A 21,344-nucleotide genomic window follows, 5' to 3' on the forward strand; every position below is an offset into this window, starting at 1 on the left:
TCACTCAGAAATTTGATGTTTGGCAAGATCTCCAAAGGATTTTCCATCTTTGTGGAGTTAGCAATTAAAACTCCATAAGAACTTATGAGCTTCTTACCCATTGTGGCTCAGCCATTCTTTGTTGAAGGAATGGAATGAGATTGTCAGGAGAGAGGAGGAAAGAAGAGGGCTTTGCCAGAGGTCTGCCTGTGCCACAGATCTGCTGCTTCTTGATATAACCTTGGGCAAGTCACTTAGAAAGTGAACTCCTTTATCAGTCTACCCAGGTTGTGTGTGTGTGTGGGGGGGTGGGGGGTGGGAGCGGCTGGTTGTAGGGTCAAAGAAGACAGTACATATAAGATCTTAATTTACTCAATTTTTACTCTCCTAAAAAAAAAAATAAATAAATAAAGGAGAGAACCTACGTCTCTAAAATTAGATAAATTTGTTCCCCAAGGATGTAGCTCTCCTAGTTTCCCAACTCTCCTTGGTGAATCAATTATGTTGCTAGTGATTTAGGATTCAGTTCAGTTATCCTATGAATAATTACATTCAGCTGCAAATTTGTGCGTGCGGGTTTTAAGTTTGATTTATATGAATTACTTTGGAAATTAACTTGAGTAAAAATTATGATTTTTAAAATACATCACATAAAAAATTCTATGATAACGTCTGAATTTATTTTGATTGGCATTTTCAAGATTTTAATGTAGGGAAGTCAGAAAATCTGAACTGGATTTCCTCAGCATTCTAGCAAAGGTTTTAAAAATTTCTAAGTTTGGTTGGGTGGAAATGGATTGCTCCTGAGTTGGCTTTTTTTCTCTTTTTTTCACTTAAGATGTACTTCTCTATTAGGTTTTTCCTTTCTTAAAGGCCTTTAGTGTCAACTGGATGTTTGTGAGATCTAAAGCTGTGAGTCAGAGGATTATATCCTCAAGCACAGGGAAGACAAAAAAAGTTTCATCACTTATGTCACCTTCAATTGGATGGTTATTCACCTAAAACACTGCTGAGAAGAGCATCAGGCCACATGTGAATTCTGCAAAAAACCAATTGACCAATCAAACAAATAAACAAAACAACAGAAAACTATAATAGAGTATTGGTGGGTACAGGTCCAGGAGGGAGTGTTCTTGTGTTGGGTGGCTTCCCTTGCAAAATTCCAAAGGAGAAGATTGTAAATATCATCACCACGTACATCAATGAAATGATAGTTACAATTGATCACAGAGTATTTTCATCAGCTGGAGAGCCTGGGAGCACAGCTGGGGCCCATCTTTTCCTTGTGCATAGATAATCTCAGATTAGTGACAGGAATATCATGTTTATATCAACATGAAGAGTACCTGCTCCGAAAGTGAAGCTGAATGTGCGATTATGAAATAAACATGACCTTATGTTTCCCTTCCACCAAATGCAATGTTGCTGAATGTTTTTCTTCTATTCAGGAAATTTCCCAAGAAGGAAAATTTGATCAATGTTATCTTTTTAAATTTTTATAAGAAAGAATTCAAACCAAGGTGGTTTGCTGCTTTTTAAAACATTTTTTTCACATACTTTTCTTTTATTAGCATGTACAGATATACTCAGAATATATGATCTCTTGATGAAGGAAGAAGGCAGTGATGGGAAAATGGCCAGTAAGAGCAGAATTGATCTGCAGCTGTGACATGAGGATTTTAAAATGCTGAGAAACAGCTGAACTCCACAAGCAAACAAAGACAAGATTTGTTTCTATTGTGAAATCAAATTAAATCCAAGATGGCTACAAAGTCGTTTTGCAGCTGGGGGTCTGGCTGAGTGCCCTGGCTACTTCCACTTCCAAATGTCCCCAGTAACTTGGCCAACCCTGGGGACCACACAGCAGAGCAAGCTGTGGGCAGAGGTGGAGACGAAGATCTCACTTGGTCCTATGTTGGGACCAAGAAACTAAGTTCTCTAGAAGTATTAGGCTTCCCACCAGGGTGTTGTCACATGTTGGCTGCATCTGACCCTAACAATTTGTGTCATAATAATTTTATCTTTGGGAGAAGATAAAAGGCCGTTTGCCATCCGGGAAGTCTTGCTTGATTCAGAGTCCTGATTTACTTTGTTATTATTCTGTCTTTCTTTTTGTCCTTTGTTCATCCAAATTCCTTTCTCTTTCCCCTCCCCTACTACCTTCTTGAAGCGAAACATCAGAGGGGTCTTTTCCATGGAAGGCCCACATAATTGGTGTTTCCCAGCCCCAAGAGAAAAATGTAAAAGGAAAATTAGAATGTAAATAGAAAACATACAAAGCATACTCGTATTATTAGGTGTTATTGTACCTAATTCTGCAGCCTTCAAATGATTAAGAATGTTTGTTGTGGGATTTGGATATTATTATTATTTTATTGTTTTTGTTCTCTTGCTTTCCTCCTAATATTGTTGCCTCGGTTTGTTTTCAAAATGTTAGAATTCGGTCTTATTCTTCATTAGAGCCTGTTTTAGGATCATGACGGAAGAGAAAAATTAGAATGAAACAAACACACTCTATTTGACTGTTATTGAGTCTAATTCTGCAGACTTCACCTGCAGCCAATTCCTGCGCGTCCATTTTTCATAAGACAGGTTTATTCTCTTATTCCTTTGGTGTTTGCGTAATAACGTGCTACTTGTATGGGGATTTACAGTCAAGAAGTAATTCCACAGAAATTATTTCATTTGTTCTCACAAGACAACTCCGGGGGAGGCAAGATGGATGACCCCGTTTTTGAAAGAGGAAACTGATGTTCTACGGGAATTAGCATTGGAATCCGGAAATTCAGAACTCTGCTCCCCTTTTCCACATACGCGAAGCCACGGAAATAGATCTCCTTTGCTTTCTCTCTTTTTAAGAGCATTAGGATCTTGGATTTTGACCTTATCTCCTACTTAAGAATTTACTCTCATATAACTGGAAAGTGAGCTATTGCCCCTCATGCTGTTAGGTAAGAAGTCATGACCTAAATAAATTAATAGAAACACTTGAAAATAATGTGATTGTTAAAGGTGTAGTTAGTTTTAAATTCAGCTGCAAGTAACAACAAAAACAAAAGTAACAGTGGATTAAAGAGGAGAGAAGTTTAAATTCTCTGCCATTTAAAATTCCAGAAGAATGGGCTGGTATGGTGGTTCTGTTTTGCAAGTGCCCCAGACACGCAGGCTCCTTCCGGGCCTCGTGGTGTGACCCTGTTCCCAGTGTGCAAGGCAGCATCTCGATCTTGCTACAGGATGGAAGGAGGTATAAAGAAAAAGGGACAAAGGACGTTCAATGAGCGCCTCTCAAGGAAGGTTTCTCAAAGCTCCTCGTGACCTTTCCAGTTAAATTCCGCTGGCCAGAATCTGGTTACTTGGCCACAGATGGCTGCAAGAAAGACTATGAATATAGTCCTTATTCTGGGTGACTGGGGGCCCAGCTAAAATTTCCATTTCTACAGAAGAAGGTGAGGGTGGCTATTGTGGGACAAATAGACACTCCTGCATGGATATGGGAAAAGAGCTACTAAATTACTGTAAGAGAGGAGAAAATATTTGCTATATTATCTTTAAAATATGTCTGAGGGAAGTTTAATTGTATTCTTGGCTGCTAACACGAAACAAAAGATTTGGTTGATTTGTTGCATTTTTGGTCCACATTACCTTTCTTGTTAAGGCAGTGCTAAATCCAAATGTATTTTAAAATCATTGAGTGCACATGTGTGAAATATGGCAAAGCCTGAAAGATAGTTTGCCTCCCACTGAGATCGATTTATTCATACTGATACCCAGGTGTGCTTTTAAAACTGTGTAGATGATAACTGAGTTGTGGTCTATTGTAAAAGGTAAAGGGGCGGAGGTGGTTTAGAGACAGGCTGACCAGGAATATACAACATTTACAAAGATCAGGAGCTTGACTCTAGATCAAAGCACTTGTTCTATGTGCCATCATCTAATCTGGGACATCCCTGGGGTTTCAGAGGAGTTTGCTTCAGCTGTTGGCTGAGTGGGTGGTGGAAGAAGAGAATTCCAGGACAACATGCATAGTCCTACCTCTTCCAAGGATTGTTCTTGGGGAGCCTGACATACACTGCTGGCCAATCTTTTCGAGATGGCTGGGTGCCTCTCCTCCTTGCATGTCCCTCAATTGCATTTGGGGATAACAGCCCTTCTACTAGGCATATTGGCACACTCAAGATTAAAGAGGTACTTGCCTTTTTTACTTTGATAGGCTGGTAATAGCAAACTAATTATACTAATTGATGATTTCCTTGAACCTATTTTCAGTTAAGCAATGCAGTGACATGACACATTTGTCTGTGAGATGGGTTTGCTTTACATGGGTTTTATCAGAAGATGTCTTTAGTTACTTAATATATTTTTCATCTATAAAAATATTGTTCTTAAAATGTTTTTTCTCAAATACCCAACAAATATTCTTTTAAAATGTCTTTTAAAGATAATAAAATTTGATTTTAAGGTTCTTTTTATATCAGAATCATACACATGTAATTTTACATAAATGTTCATATGTGATTTTTTAAATGTAAGTTATTGCAGTTTTTAAAATGCATGTTTTTCTTCCCCCACTTTTTCTTCTTCCTTCCCCTTTTAGCCCATATTACATTGCCTCCTCAGAGAATCCCTATTAATGACCTAACACTTATCTTTCCATATTTTTCTTCATGCCCATATAATTATATATGGCATATATCTCCATATACATATATGTACAGATTCAGAGGCAGCTTTTTAAACATTATTTTATCAAACGGAGGCAAAAAATATGTACTTTATTCCATCTTGCTTTTTGTATGTCAAGTTGTATATTTCTCAGTTTTTAAAGGTTGTGTTATAGTCTATGGTGTGAAAAATACCTACTCTGTTCCATGATGGGCATTTGCTCTGTTTGTAGTTTTTGCCACCAGGAGCAATGCTGCAGTCAGCATCCCTGTTCACATGTCCTTGTACAAGGCTGCATTTTCCACTGATGGATAATTTCTCAGTGTTGTGTGGGAATGATGGACAGAGGGTGGTGGATTATATTCTTAGAATTCATATCCCTTCTACTTTTGATGTTTGACTAGAGGTGCTGCAGAGGAAAGACTAGTTAGCTGATCAACCAGAGGTCTTGGAGTGTGGCATTTTCCAAAGTCAGGAATCTCAACTTCAATGTTGTAGGTCAAGAAAATGGAATTTGTCCATGTATTCCAGAATGATCTGCCTCTTTGTAATAGACTCCCAGTAATTGTATTCATATAACATCTTGGTCCATGGCTGATGGTGGCCCTTCTGATAGCACTTCTTTCTTTTGATATATTAATATTCCTGGTTAAGCTACAATTTAAGGAAATTTAAGGTATTCTCTTCTCCCATTTATTCATTCATGGAGTAAATATTTATTGATATGTCAGGCATTGTTCTAAGCACTGGGGATAGATCCATGAATGAAAAAGATAAAATTCATGCCCTCATAAGGCAGAAAGGAATGAAAAATTTAAATAAGTAAATGTGTTATGTTAAATGTTGAAAAGTGCTAAGGTTGAAAATAAAGCAGAAAAGGAGTAGAGGATGCTGAAGGATGATGGTGCCACAATTTTAAGGGGGGTAATTAGGCATCACCACACTACAAATGTGACATTTGATGGCAGACTAGGAAGTGATGAGGGGGAAAAGAGAGATATCTGGAGTAAGAATGTTCCTGGGAGAAGGAACAGCAAGTGGAAATGTTCTAAGACAGGATGGAGTGAGAGTGGTGCTCTTGATTTGCTTGAGGAAGAGCAAAGATGCTAGTGTGGCTGAAGCAGAGTGAGCAAGGGAAAGACACGTAGGAGATGAGATGGGAGAGGGAAAGGGAAACAATTAACAATTGTGTAGTTCCTGATAGGAATTATGAGGACTTCAGCTCTTACTCTAAGATGAGAAGCCATTGGAAAGTTTGAGCAGAAACATGACATGATCTAATTAACATTTATTAGGAACCCCTGCTGCCATGTGGAGGCTTATCTGTAGGAGAGGCATGAGCAGAAGCAGAAAGATCAAATAGGAAGTTCCTGCAGTCATCCAAGGGAGAGCCGTTGTTGGCTTGCTCTAGGGTGGTAACAGTAGAAGAAGAGAAAACTGGTTGGAGTTTGAAAATGTTTTGAAGGGAAAGTGTGTCAATTTTCTATTGCTGTGTAGCAGATTAGTACCAACTTAGTGGCTTATTTGATACGTATTTGTTATCTCACGTTTCCCATGAATCAGGAGTCTGATCATAGTTTAGATGGGCCCTGTTTCTGGCTCTCGTTGGGCTGCAATCAAGATGTTAACTGGGCTGCATTTTTATCTGAGGCTTGACTGAGAAAGAATTTGCTTCCAAGCTTCTTCAGGTTGTTGTAGGATTCTTTTCCTTTTGGCTGAGGAACTGGTGGTGGTTTCCTTCTTCCAGGCCAGCAGGAGAGCCTCTTGCTCCAATCTGTTAAGAAAAAGTCTTATGTACTATGTAACATAATCATGGAAGTGACAGCCCATCCCCTTTGCCAGATCCTATTGGCTAGAAGCATCACATATTCAGCTGACACTCAAGAGGAGGAAATCACACAAAGGCTGGATATTGGGAGGCCAGAATTATTGAAGTTCACTCTAACACCTGTCTGCCACAAAGAGCCAACAGGATATTTTGTGTGTTTGGATGTAGAGTGTGAGAGAAAGATGGGAACAATTGAACAGTTGGAGCTGTCATTAACTGAGATATGGAAACCTGTGGGAGGGAGGATCAAGAAGCTAAAATTTGGCTACATGAAGTGTGAGATGCCTATTACACACCCAACATGGAGACGTCAAGTTGGCAGTTATGGGGGGAGATCCAGGCTAAAGATATAAATTTGGGACTCATTAGCAAATGGATGGCATTTAAAGCTAAAGAATGAGATCACTAGAGAGCAAGGATAGACACAAGGTAGGTCTAAGGCATGGACCCTGTATACTCCAACATTAAAAATCAAGAGTCGAGGAAAAACCCACGAAATTGACCGAGAAGGAGTCACCAGAGAGAAGAGGAAAGCAAAAGAGTGTAGCCTGGTAGCCTTTATTCAATTAATTTACATCTCAGTGAGCAAAGTTATTTCCATCACCTCCCAGTTTTGGAGGATGCCTACCAATGCTATTGCCTCTCCTCCCCATGAATATGTTGTATGTTTTAGTAGTCATATGTCTTAGATGCTGGACGTGAGTGGGAAAATGGTTCTATTTTGTAGTGAACATTCAACATTGAGATTCGTATAAAATCTCTTAGTCCTTATAGAACACAGTCACATAACCATGAAATTTTGAGTGGTTAAAGCAGAAACAAAGACTCTATTGTACAAATTAAATATATCACAATATAATTAGCATTGTAAATAGTATAAATATATATCTGCATTTTGTCAATAGCTGTGTATACTCGTTTGTGTCATTTGATTTGTAGTCCCTTTTGCACAAGGCAAAAACTTGAATGTTCACTTAGGAAAGACTCTGTTCTCACAGTTTCCACTCGAGTGTTTCTTAGGCATCTTCATTTTCTAGCAAAGTCAGAATTGCACCCATATTACACATTTTTAATCCTATTTCATATTTTGGCAGCATTGATTTAGAGTAGATCACATAGTCAGCCTGCAAATAATCCTATCCGTTTTATGAGACAAATTTGACATAAATTTGTCTCATTTGACAAGTGAGGAGACAGAAGCAAAGATTTGACATTTTTTTTCTCAACTCAAAGGACCAAATGCAGCATTTTTAAACAGGCTGACTTTCTCCTTTTGTAGCACACAATTGACGGACTGGGACATGTCCAGAGGCAGGAGCTACAAGCAGAGTAACGAAAGGGCTGCCTGCCTTTCAGATGTGCCTGGAGGTCAAGTTAGTTTATTTGTTTTTAATTTAATTGAAATTATAGGCTGGTTGAAAGATTCCTTTGTCAGTAGCAATCTTTTGAATAGCCGCACAAATCTTTTGGTCTCTCTCTCTCTCACTTGCCTCCAACCCCTTCTCCCATTTGCAGGATTAGAAAAGCACTTGGGAGGCACATTAATCTTGCCGACGTTGTCAGGGGTGATCAGCGAGTTTTATTAAAAGTCCCAGATTGCCTGAAAGGCCTCCTTGTCTGAGTTGGAAATGAAAGGGGCATGTTAAGATCGCAGGGCATATTGTCAGGACCCCTTGCCCTGTCCCTTGGACTACGAGCTGACACTCCTGGAGGAAGCAGAGAAGCCCTCCTTTGTTTCAGAGATTTCGCCAGAGGCCGGAAACGCTAGCCCCTGTCAGCATGAACTCGCTGGGCTGCGGTGGGCCGCACGCCCCGCGACTGCTCCTGCTGCTCCTTCTGCTCGTGCTGGGCTGGACCAGCCCCACCTTCATCAGCCTGAACCGTGGGCTGAGAGTGATGAAGGGCCGCTCCGCCTTCCTGTCTGCAGAGGATCTGGAGTTTGCCGTCCCCAAGGAGAAAGATGCTTGCAAAGTGGAAGTTGTGACGAAGGAGCCAATCACCCAGAGGGTTGGGAGACTCACCCCACAGGTAGGTCAGAGCCACGCTATCCTCTGCAGTTGTATGTATGACTGTGTGTGCGTATGCGCGCGCGTGTGTGTGCATGAGAGAGTGAGAGAGAGGGGTACAAAAGGTAAAACTTTATCAATGGTTAAAATTGTAAGATATTTGTATTTGAAATGATGGGAGTCACCATTAGCAGGCAATACCTATTTGTTTTCCTGTGCAAGGTAAAACTTGTTTTTGAAAATTGTAGTTGACTGTGTATTCGTTACAAACCCACCACCAACAGGATTTACTTCTAATTATGCTAACACCTGTAGAGGAAGGCAGATGCAAGCTAATATGGATGGATGAATTTTTTTTCTTAATAAGACACGAAAGCAACAAGTCTTTCTAATTTCTGCTCTTTACTGAAAAGAACTTCTTCCAACTGCTTGACCCTTCATCAAGGGTATGTCATCATTTTAGGTCCATCATCCTTCTACGAGAAACTTTAAAAAAATAAATAAGGGAGAATAAACCTGAGGCAGCCTTTGAAGGGTTGGGATTGACAGTCACTTCCATGGTGGGATATGGGCAGTCTTGGGATACCTGCCCCAGATTATTTCACCCACAGCCAGTCGGAATGGCTCTGGATAAGGTATTACAATTTCAAAACATTTTAAGGCATACTGATGACCTCAGACTGACAACAGTAAGGCATGAAAACATTTTCATCTATTAACATCATTTTCATCTATTAACATCATTTGAATGGTTCTTTAAGTAAGAGAAGAAAGGAGATGTGAATATATTTCACTTTAAATATACATCATTCAAAAATGTCTATATAAATTTTTTTCTCTTTGTCAGAACCCTGTAGACCTTCCATTTAAGTGTATGCTATGGTTAATCCTTTTGTAAGCTGAAGAATTACCTTTTAGTTCACCATATTAAAAAAGTCTGTATTGTCATATATTGCATTTCCTTAAAACAGGAGTTTAACCTGATAGACAATAAAAAATTGCTTCTAGTGTCATTGATTTTTTACCTACTGAGGTTTAAATTTGCTCCCGAATGCAAATAATCAAGAATATGCAACACTGAATGCTGCTTCTGCTTCTGGACAGATGAACCGTTCCATTTGTTGAACTGTGAACATGAATTTCTTCTCCATTTGGCTAAAGAAATATATTCCATGAGGTTATTAAAAAGTAGTACTAGATTTGGAGATGAAATAAAGGGACTTAAATATGGGCAAGCTCAAACTGACATCTCTAGATGTTCTACATACCACACTTAAAGTTATGGTCCAATTCTGAAAAACATCAAAATTCTGTGGAACTGTCTCCCACCTTTGGGGCTTATTCCTGATGTGATAACCAAATGTCACCCTCTATCCTCCTGTAAAATTTTCTTTTGTCAAATAGCTTCAGATGAGCATTAAAAATATTATGAGAATACAATAGCCCTCGGCTTAAAGGCACTGTTTTCCGATTTTTTTGGTAGTTACATCTTTCCACTTTCTCCCAATGCAATTTGCTCTCAAATAGTATGTTTGGCATCTGTTAGGGAAATGGACAGGCTTGGAATAGGTAATACTTGAGGCCCAGATGTGCTAAATGCATTCATAGGTGATACAAATAAGCTCGGTGGCAAGTAGTAGAAACCCAGCCCCAGAAATTGCGGTCAGAAGCAAAATGAAAGTCCTTGTGGTTCTGAGAATGATCAAAGTAGCACCCTAATCCTAGAGGAACTGATTTGATATATGTGAGTGCCTTATAGAATACTGAAGAACTGATAGCTTGGTGTGTCTTCCAATCAATATCTATTTTTAAATATTTTAAAATATTGCTCAAGGTTTATTTATAAGTGAGATTGAGCATTATGTGTGGGAGGATGAGAAGCAAAACTCCTGCCACTACACACAGTGCTGAGACCTGGGCCAGCAGTTTCAGTTCTGCCTCCAAGCATGGATACTATGAAACTTCTGATTTGGGGGAATGGGGCAGGTTCCAAATACTTCCAGGTGACCCGGTAGCACATTGTTGCTCGTTGAAACACACACACATATATATGAAATCATGCCCAGAAAGCTCAGTGTATGTATTTTCAGAAGTAAATCTGATGAAGTTAAGATTTGTAAGAGATTTATATCTTTTAAATTCATTCTGTAGAAAAAGAATTGATTAAGATGAGTTTCTTTACCTTCTTGACAAATATTAGAACTTTGTACCATTATGAAATCTAGATATTGGGAAAATCTTGCTTCTTAAACTGTCAGGTGATTGTTCCTGTTTTTTTTGCATTCTGATAATTTCAAGAAAAACAAGATTTCTTAGGCAGAGTCTGCTTTTTAAAGGGAAGTGTGCTTGTTTTTAATCCAGGTTAGTTCAGCCCTCCCCAGGGATTCACTTCTAATGAAGTTTTGAAATTAAGCTTAGCTGAGCACATACACAAAGCCTAAACATTGTTCTTTAATAGAGCTTAATAGTTAGTTGAAAACCAGGCTTATGTGAGCCCACTTCTAGTGAGAGGATTGTGTTAACAACATCCTGCTGTGTAATGAACAGTTTCATGTGATTTGCAAAGAAAATGTTTTGTTTAACATCTGTTCAATTAGTGTTTTCATTTCATTACTGAAGTTTGTCCTAGGACCAACAGGTTCATCTTCCTATTGGATATCTGGAAAGGGATTTCAGTTGGTACACACCAGTACCTTCTGTTGAGATATCCCTTTTGATATATTTAATTAGATGAGGTCATTGGCAGCATGTATTTCTCATGTTTTAGAGATAAGACTTCCTTACGCACAGCACTTCTGATACCTGACCCAAAGCAAGAAAATTCCAGAGTGGAAAAGGACCCTGGTTTGGTGCTGAGCTTGCTCTTTTGAATAGGAAATATAGCAGTGAGAAAGGATCTCTAGTTTGAACCAGTTTACTGTCATTAAAGTGAGTAATGAGTTAGGAATGTGTGACAATTTAATTATAAATTGTAATTGAAAAGCAGTTGAAGTGGAAAAAAACAAAGCTAGACAGTAATTAGAAAAGGATTTAGCTCTCCTTTGTTTTAGTTAGTAAATTTATGGACAATTATGGTTGTCGCCTTTTATAAAAGGAAAACATATTACGAAACATAAAACAGATGTTTCTTTTAACAAAGCAGATTGTTTCTTTATTGCCTTGACTGTTTGTCAATGAGATGGGGGAAGGTCTTTCCTTTATCTCCTTCCTCATTGTCAATTAAGAAGAGAAACCAATGATGTCTGTGGGGAAAGAAAATCATTTGTAATAGTGACAAAGTCTTCCCCCAGTGGATTATGTTACCTGAAAAGGTGTGAGACTGTAAAAAGTTACAGGCTAGAGATGATGTGCGAATACCTAAAAGATATTTCTTAGAATTCTATCAAATCCAATTAAACAGAATGAGAGTCATGGTGTGAATGGAAAAGGGGGTCCTTTTTAAAAAAAAACTAGGAGTATAACAGCAATTTCCTTATTAATTGTGAATGAGGTTATATAGTTCATTACAATTATATTTAACTAAAGAAACTGACTTGAAAACTTTCCATTTGTCTCATCAGTCATTTCTACTATTACCAACTCATAAAAATAGTCTTTTGCAAATATATGATGAAAAAATGTGGGTTTTGCTTGGTTCTGTTCAACAACAAAGGGATCCACAGTAACTGACTTCATCTTCAATTAAAAACACTATTTGGGAGAGAAAGGGAAAAAAAGGAAAAGAAGAAATCCTTGCAGAGAACTAAGACAGCTGTTTGCGTGTAGGGTCATGCATGTTGCATGCAGGCTCACGGGTAGACCCCTCTAACTCAATTGACATGAACCCCTGATGAGTGTGGGTAAATACAGTTTTGGTAAATGAAATAATATTTTAAAATGCACTATACACTATAAAAAAAGAGACTGTTGAGAGAGGTAATCACCCTTTAATTTATTTGTTTTATCTGTTTGGATGTTCATAATTCAGATATTATTAAAACAAAAAGACAGTTTATAAGCAGGATGGCAAATAAACATTAGTGGTCAGGTAGAGGAGGTGATGGTAAAAAATGGTGATACACACATAACTCTTACAGAGCATAATTTCTCCAGACAGTACTCTCCTGCTTCAAAATAAATTTTTTTACGAATTTTCTCATAGATATTTATCATTTCTTCATGCAAACTAGGTATTTGACTGCCATTTCCTTCCCAACGAAGTAAAATATATTCATAATGGTTGCCCAATTCTTGATGAAGACACAGTGAAGCTTAGACTTTACAGGTAAGCAGCACAAGATGTTGTTTATTCTTTGCCAGCTAACTGTTCTGTATAATTATTTGGGTTTTGTCTGTGGATAGGTATTATCCTAGGGGCACTACTATATTCTAAACATGAAAATATTCAGTAGAAACTGGAGACCTGAATGTGTGAGGCAAGAATTACAGCCAACTTTCAATGATCTGTATTTGTATCTTCTTCCTTGGGGCTTTTTTGGGATAAATTGTTAGTCCTACTCTTTCCCTTTAGTATTCTTATCCAGCTGTTTCTGGTGTTTCACTCCCCACTGATGATGGGGAAATAGACGTTACAAACTACAAATTCTTAACGAGAATAAGGATGAAATTGGTTCCAAAATTAAATAAAATTATTCTTTTGGCTCATCAGCCCACAAGTTAAAAGAAGTGGATCTCTTCCATTATTAAGACGCTTAATAATAAAAGTCTTAAAAAAAATCAATTACAAAGTTAAATATAGTGGTACCATATGATTCCTAGGAATACAACCAAAAGAACTCAAGGCAGGGCCTCAAACAGATGCGCACACCAATGCTCACAGCAGCGTCACTCACAATAACCAAGAGGGAGAAGCAACCCAAGTGTCCATTAGCAGGTGGCTGGGTAACCAGAATGTGGTATGTCCATATGATGTAATAATATTCACTTGTAGAAAGGAATGAAGTTCTGATATATGCTAAAATATAGATGACCCTTTGAAGCATTACGTTGAGTGAAATAATTCAGAGGCAAAAGGACCAAATTGTATGATTCTACTTTTATGAAATATCTAGAATAAGCAATTTCATAGAGACAAAAAGTACATTAGACATTACCAGGGTCCAGGGGGAAAAGGAAATGAGATGACATTGCTTAATAGGTACAGAATTTCTGTTTGGGGTCATGAAAAATTCTCCATAATGGATGGTGGTGATGGTAGCACAATGTTGTGATAATATCACAGAAGTGCACACTTAAAATTGGTTAAAATGTCAAATTTTGCATTATATACCCACAATTATATATTGTGGATACATAATGCAATATATATATATTATATCCACAATTATATTTTTTAACTCATCAATTAGGAACTGCATTACTGATGCACACTCACCACTCCTTAATTTTCTCTCCTCAAAAAGGAGAATCTCTAATAGTCTCTGAAAAATTCCTTGAGATCTGAGTTGCTGAGGAGATGGAGAGAATGGAGTGAACTATTACTGAATAACTTTTACATGCCAAGCACTGAGCTCGGGACCCAAACTAGAGTATAAACGACCATCCACAATCATAGTGTTTCTGAAGAACAAAAATGCTCTGATGTTTTGGGAAATTCCCCAACCTTTCAGCCTTGAATTAAAAATGCAATCCATAAAAGCAAATATAAAGAAAACAACAAAATATGCAATCCATAAGTCATTTAGGTTTGATGCCCTTAAATTTCATATGCATGCATAGAATTGCATAGAAGTGAGTCTCTGAGCTCTTCTCATCCAAAAACCACGGTCATAGCAGATGTCGAAATGCGATTGGAGGAGGAGGTGGCAGAAAAAGGAGTTTCTACCAAAGTAAAGAGAAGAATGGAAAAGAGCACAGAGGTTGAGTGTAGACAGTGAAAGAAAACCCATGCTTAGATATCAGAAGCAGCTGAGCACTGATAAATATTGCCCGTGCTCCATTTTCTTCACAGATTTACTGAAACAGACACCTTCACAGAAACCTTTATTCTGCGGGTCTATCTCCTGGAACCAGACTGTAACATCATCCGTATGAGTAACAATGTGCTGGAGGTTTCTGAATTCTATGGCCTGTCCCGAGCGATTGATAAGAACGTACTCAGATTTGACTACGACGCAGCAGCTAACCTGGCGTGCACGGTCAGGTTGGACCCCGGGCGGACCCGGCTGCCCGCGCATGGTCAGCTGGTCCGGGTGGAGCCCCAGCCAGAAGAACCTCGAGGAGATCAGCCACACAGTTTATTCCCTGAGTCCCGTATGATATATTTTAATACTTATCTGGATGTTATTAAAACTAGCCGAAATATCTAAAAAGAGATCTCCCACCATGACCAAAAGTTTTACTTAATATAGGTTTTAACTAGTTGAAAAATGTGGCCTATGGTTAAGCGCATGGACTTTGGGGCCAGGAAGATCTGGATGGGAAAATGGCTTCTGCTATTTATGTTCTCTGGGATTTTAGGCAAGTGACTTAACCCATCTGAGCCTTTGCAGGAGAGGGAAGGATAATATATGCTTTACCGCCAGGATGAGAGGGAATGAGAGCGCACACACTAAGTGCTTAGCTCAGTGTCTGGCTCATAATGCTGAATAGTTGCCAGATCTTGGCAATTACTATTACTCGAGTAATTGTGGTGATGACAGTGGTAGTAGGAATAGGTGGTGTATATAATAAGCATTAATAGAGTCTAAGCACATTTGAAGTGGTGCTGGGGGGCTGCAGCCATGGCTTAAACCAGGGAAAACTGATGGTTACTATTCCTTCTATTGTTCATTCAGTCAATATATTTTGGGCACCTCCTGTATGTAAAATAGTATTCTGGGTGCTAGGGAAGACCCTGAAAAACAAAGGACAATCATAGTCATACCTTGAATTTGAACTACAGTTTACAGCTAAAGATACATCTCATTTAGTCTTCAAAGACATCTGTACTTAGGATGTAAAAATACTCATTTTATACATACAGAAAATGAGACCTGAAAAATAAGTGGCCTGTTAGGCAACATGAAGACTATTGGAAAGACATTTATGGTTTTAGTGGAAGGGAGAGAGCAGGTTGGTTCAGTGGTTAAAGAATATTGAAGGGAAGCTTTATTAAAAGACTAGCTGGACCTGGAAGGATTTGCAGGGTTTTAGCGTGTGATGAGTGCGATCAAAGAGCTCAGTGTTAGTGAGTAGTCTAGTAGGGATTCATGATGGAGCCATGGCCGCTGATTCTGCAAAGGAAGGCTGAACCTAGACCGTGGAAGACCTCAATGAGCCACACACCTATTTGCCAGGGATGTTCAAGTACCAGAAAACATATCTGCTATTTTTTTCTCTCAGTGCAACTTCTACAGGGCAAGGGCCTGGAGAGACAACTGATCAACTGTTCTTTTCAATAAAAAGAAATTATAGGCTTTCAGGATAATGATAGCCAATGCAATGAATGACTAGAGGGAACACATGAGGATTCTTGGGGTGGGGAAAGGATATAAGTATCCATGAGAGGGAGGATTTGTTCTTAAATTTTATAAACTTTTATGTTCAAGTGATTGCATTAATCTGAGCCTGTACATTTAGAACTGGGAGCAGAACTGAGGTGTCCAGGTGGAAGCTGTGTCCTAGAACTGAAGAAAATAGGCAGTCTCAAAGTGAGCTGTGAGGAGTTCCTGCAGATGGGGCTTCGATATCAACATTTGGATCCCCCTTCACCCAACATCGATTACATCTCCATCCAACTGGATCTCACAGATAGCAGGAGTGAAATCATATACAAGGTAGAGCTTGGGCTTATGTGTTTGTATGGAACCCTTGCCAGAGCCAGTTCCCCGGGGGTACTCATCCTGACTTCTGAGCCAGGGAGAGTCCCCTGCTCTGGAACTGCCTGGTGACTCATGAGAACCGCATGCTTGTTTTCCTTCCAGTAGATGCTTAACATAGCAGTTTATGTATATAATATTTGTATGCTTAACATAGCAGCTGATATGTATAATATTTGTATTGAATTTCCCTTCTCTGGCCCTGTTCTACTCAACATCACTAAGGCAACTCAGGAAGGACTAGGGCTAGTTACATGCCAACCTTCTTCCCTCTTTCTATTCAACACTCTTCAGCTTGTTATTCGACCTTTTTAACACTTTCTCCTTGATGATTCCTTTTTCCCTCGGTTATTAGAACTTCTTTTCACCTGGTGGAGGAAATTAGGGGATATACACAACCACTCTTCAAGGCCATAGGAAACTGGGGGGTGGGGTAGGTGATGGGCACCTCAGTCCAACTTTAATAATTATGTCAGACAATTAGATGGTATCATTTTCACTCTTCCAGACCTTTGGATAGAGGTCTTGGTCATCAAGGAGGCAGTGCTCCCAAAGGCCTCCTCCCATCTTCCAATCTCTTAAATTCTCCTGTCCTTTCCTCTCTTGATGTCTTCACATCCAAATGATGACTGAGAGAGGAATCAACTTAAATGAAACATTTAACGTCTTACTCTCTTATTTAATATTATCTATAATTAACTTTTTTGGGAACTTGGTGAACTGTGCACTTGCCAAAACAGCTCAGCTTTTGTGTTGATGAAAGATGACCCAAGATCGCCTTTGTAGAAGACGAGTCTTTCACAATCTGTCTTCTCACGAGGATTTCTCCTAAGAGGCCCATCAAATATTCCATAAACCCTGAGGAATTGATAAAACAAATGATGATAAGGGAATGATAAAGCAGGGTTATAGAATTTTAGAATTGAGTTCTGGAAAGAAAGTTGAGGAAGTCCCTACTTCTTAGAGCAATTGATAAGCTTAAATGAGAAAAATCCTTATAAAGCACTTGGCACAATGCCTAGTATGTATTAGGCACCACACATATTTTGCTGTTTATAAAGCCACCCAGTATGAATTGATGATCAGCCGGGTTTTGAAATAATTGATTAGCCTGAGCTGCTTATTTTTATAGTGGTGGCCCAGAGAAATGAATCACCTAGCTCATACGCAGAGGAGAGAAGTACGTTGGCTCTCTTGCAGCTAAGCCAAGACCTAAAATCAAAGTCTTCTGACTTCTAGTAGATGTTTTCTGTATGTTGTTTTGATCCCAAACGGTTTTCACTTTTAACTATTGCCATGAAAAAAGAGCCATTTTTCTTTCTGGCTTTTATTTTTACCTCTGTATATTGAAATAGGGATTTATTTGTTTATAATTTTAGGTCAGTTTTATTTTAGACCAATTTTAGAATATATATGTAAAGCTTTGCATCTTGTTCCTTTCCTGTTTTTATGCATGTTTATCTATCTCTTCAAGCAACTAAATAGCTATTCTTTAAATAGAAGTTAAATCCGTAACTTCTAGATTAAAAAAAAACTTTTTATTGTAGCAATATGTATAATATTATATTTTATATATATAACTCAAAAATTTCCATTTTAACCATTTTCAAGTATACAGTTCATTTCTTTATTTACATTCGCCTTTTTAAGCCATTTGAAATGCACTTTATTACATAATGAAATGCAAGGAAGAGCTTTTTTTACAAATAGCCATATTTTCTCAACACTGTTTGTTGAATTACGAATAATTTTAATTATTATTATATTGTACCAAGATATTGTGCATACTATTTCAAGGACAAGATGAGGTCTTTTGTTCCTTTAGATTTGTCTACTTATTCTTGTGCTGGTACCATGTTATTCTGAATATCATAAGTCTATAAAAAACTTCCACATTTTCCAGGCAAGTTCTTCTTCATAACCCCTACTGAAATTTTTCCTAGCCATTTCTACCTAATCTTACTTTCGGATAAATAATTAAATCATTTGTAAAAGTTTCAAAACAAAAGCCCCTGGGAGTTTTTATCAAGACTGAATTAAAACTATGCGTTGTTGGGAAGAATTGGAACATTTACCTTATTGAGTCTTCTCATCCAGAATGTGGCATCTCTTTTCATCGTGCAAATGTTCTTTTATCAATTCCTGTAAATTTTACAGTTTTCTTCATGTAAGTTGTGAACTCGTATTAAGTCTAGTCCTAGATAGTTTGTTTTTATGAAACTATTGTGAATAAAATCTTTCCCCCCATTGTATCCTGTTCTTCATTATTGATGATAAATAGGAAAGCTATTTTTTTGGTGTAATTTTTTTTTTTTTTTTTTTTTGCTTAGGCAGGCACAGGAAATCGAACCCTGATATCCGGCATGGCAGGAAAGAACTCTGCCTGCTGAGCCATTGTGGCCCGCCCATGTAATTTTCTTGTACCTGGCCTCTTTCCTGAATTCAGTTATTATAAGATTTTTTTCAATTCTTTGGGCTTTTAAAGAACGTAATTATATCTTCCAGTAAAGATGATAATTCTGTCCTTCCCTTTTCAGTAATTATTCCCCACTTATTGTGCTCTATTTCACGTGGTTTGGCCAAAACAATGTAAAATATGATGTCTTTAAGGATCATTGTATATTTTATCAACATCAATGGATTACATTGCTGTTTTTAATGCTTCTTGCCTTGAATTCACCTTTGTTTCAAATTAATATAATCACTTCCACTTATTTTTCTTGCATAATAAATTTGGATCATTCTTTTATTTTTAATCTTTCTACATCATTCTAAGTGTAACACTTGTAAGGCACATACAATTGGATATTTTAATTGAATTTCAGAATATTTGCTTTGAATAAGGGAATGCAAACTATTAGTTATAATAGTGGATATGTGGAATTTTCTGTGATCTTGTTTTATACTTTCTAGCTAATTAAAAATTTTTTGTCTTACAAAATAGGTCATATTTTCTTTGCCCTTATAACTTTCACCTATTTGACAGTTCTTTATCCCATTTTACATTTACCAGGATTTAACCCTAAATTTAAAAAATATCTTTAACTTGTATTTTTTAATATCTAAAGTCAAAAGATGAAATGAGGTCCATCAACTCCTTTCCATATGTGATATGTAGCAATACAGCTTATCCTTTCTCTTGTTAATTGCCCACGTCCCAGGCTTTGTTTCTATAATTTTCCATTTTAGTCCTAGAATATGATTGTTATATCTTATTTCTTAGCATCAATCTTTTCTTTCAAGTAAGTATTTTTGACATTTGTATCCATTTTGTTAACATGTTTAAAATCACATATTTATTTAGACTTCACTGTAGGTTTGATTGGTGTCAGTGTTCAGCACTATTCCTTTATATCATGATTCCCCATTCTAGAATTATGTATCTTTGTATATTTTGTTTTCCTTATAACACATGGAGAGTAGATACTCTAAACCTTGGGATATCTTAGTATATCATTCACTTGTCTTCATGAACCATGCAGTGGAAAAAGGGAGAGTTGACTGTCCTCTCTATTTCTCTCTAGCTCGTCTCTCTTTTGAGCTCTGTTGGCTGGTTTTCTAAGCTTGCTGGTGTGGAGTGGGAGTGATTTTAGGGACTGGTGGGGACAGAGGTCTTACTTGACCAGGCAGCGATGGAACATGACTCGCGCTTTCTGCATCTGGTAGATGTTTCAAGCTGATTCCTTGTCTCCTGGACAGTTTCGTGGTTTCTCTGGAGATCTTCATCGTGGGGGCCTGTCACTCTGCTCTTTTATCTTGGGTGGATGCATTTCTAGTCTGAGTGGTCATTTGCAATTTCTCCCTACAGATTTCCATCTCTAGCTTCTTGCTGCTGGGTTTTTTGCTTCTCTAGGAGGCCAAAAAAATCAGGACCCAGGATGGCCCCAGACCTGTCCTCTGTCCCTCTTGGCTTGTATTGGGAAGCACTCATATGCCCTTTGCTATCACAAGCAAGGATGATAGGCTGATCCCAGTGCAGCCATCTTCCTCCGCTATGAGCCACACAGCCCTCTGTGTGCTCCACCTACAAGGGAGCTTCCCTCCTGACACTTGAGACAAGGAATGGAGCCCTACCCATTCTTCCTGCTTCCCGTGTGGGTATGGTGCTGGGGGGCTGAGGGGCACTCATACCTCAACAAAGAACCCATCTCTCCATATAAATTTCTTTCTCTCACCTCTCTCAACCATTTTATATTCTTATAGTGGGCAAATGAGTTCTAAAGTCTGGAACTGATTTCAGACAATTTGCTTTGCAATTCTGCATATAGTATCTGTCTCAAGTTCACTTTGAAATCTGATATCTCTTTTTTTGAAACTTGAGTTGAGACTGCAGCAAGAAAAATTCCATTTTTAACATTCTGTTACATATACATTACAACTCCTACTTGAAGCTCCGATAGTAATTGATCACAGTTCCTCAACAATGAGATCCATGAAATCCTATTGTTGCTGCCGTCTACCACTGGGAGGGCTCTTCGTGCATTTAGCATTTGTTGAGACTTTAGGTCCCGTGATGCACTGCACCACCGCCAATCTCTCCCAGCCTCCCCTTCCACTTCCTGAAGTGGTTTTAGAGGGAATGGGGCGGGGACAGGCTGAAGAAATAATGTCTATATAACTTGGTACTCATTCAGCAAAAGGATGGTGGCTCAAATCTCTAAACTAAGAGTAGGGTAATAGGAAAGGACTGAAGCATCTCCCTAAGTTCTGTCACTATTGCATGTTTGCTCTGCTTCAGGAGACATTGCACATGTTTATTTCATTCATTGATTACAGTTTTCCATTTAATGGAATTCTCTCCCCAACTTGGCTAATAGTTCAATTTTTTTTATTTTGGATGTTATCAGAGTTTATTATCCTTGAATAACAGTAATGGTGGATGGGAAAACAAGTGTCTTGCCCTTGTGGAATTAGCACGTATTTAGTGGCTGTGTTATGCCCAATATTAAGTGCTTCACTGTGGATATTCCATTTAATCCTCATTTAATACCTGGGAAATCAAATATTCTCATTTTACAAATGGGGTAAAGAAACCAGACTTAGGAATTAAGTAATTTGCCTAAAGTCACA

At 38.2% G+C, this 21,344-nt stretch overlaps 1 protein-coding gene across 16 annotated transcripts in view; it reads left to right on the forward strand.

The window, feature by feature from the left end:
• FREM1 (FRAS1 related extracellular matrix 1) overlaps window positions 1-21,344 on the forward strand; it is a 164,014-nt gene that overhangs the window by 18,027 nt on the left and 124,643 nt on the right. For 15 of the 16 annotated variants that reach the window (XR_013170415.1, XR_013170416.1, XM_077148152.1 and 12 more), the window contains exons 2-5: window positions 7,985-8,497; window positions 12,645-12,739; window positions 14,426-14,727; window positions 16,036-16,232. Coding sequence is in view for 13 of the 16 variants with exons in the window: in XM_077148152.1 (XP_077004267.1) it covers window positions 8,249-8,497; window positions 12,645-12,739; window positions 14,426-14,727; window positions 16,036-16,232 (843 nt within the window). In the remaining 3 variants the exon portion in view is untranslated. Of the gene's footprint in view, window positions 1-7,984; window positions 8,498-12,644; window positions 12,740-14,425; window positions 14,728-16,035; window positions 16,233-21,344 lie in introns of those variants that run through there. The other variant, XM_077148155.1, reaches the window with a different exon arrangement.

Source organism: Tamandua tetradactyla, chromosome 2 (genome assembly GCF_023851605.1).
Source record: "Tamandua tetradactyla isolate mTamTet1 chromosome 2, mTamTet1.pri, whole genome shotgun sequence".
NCBI classification, from domain to species: domain Eukaryota; kingdom Metazoa; phylum Chordata; class Mammalia; order Pilosa; family Myrmecophagidae; genus Tamandua; species Tamandua tetradactyla.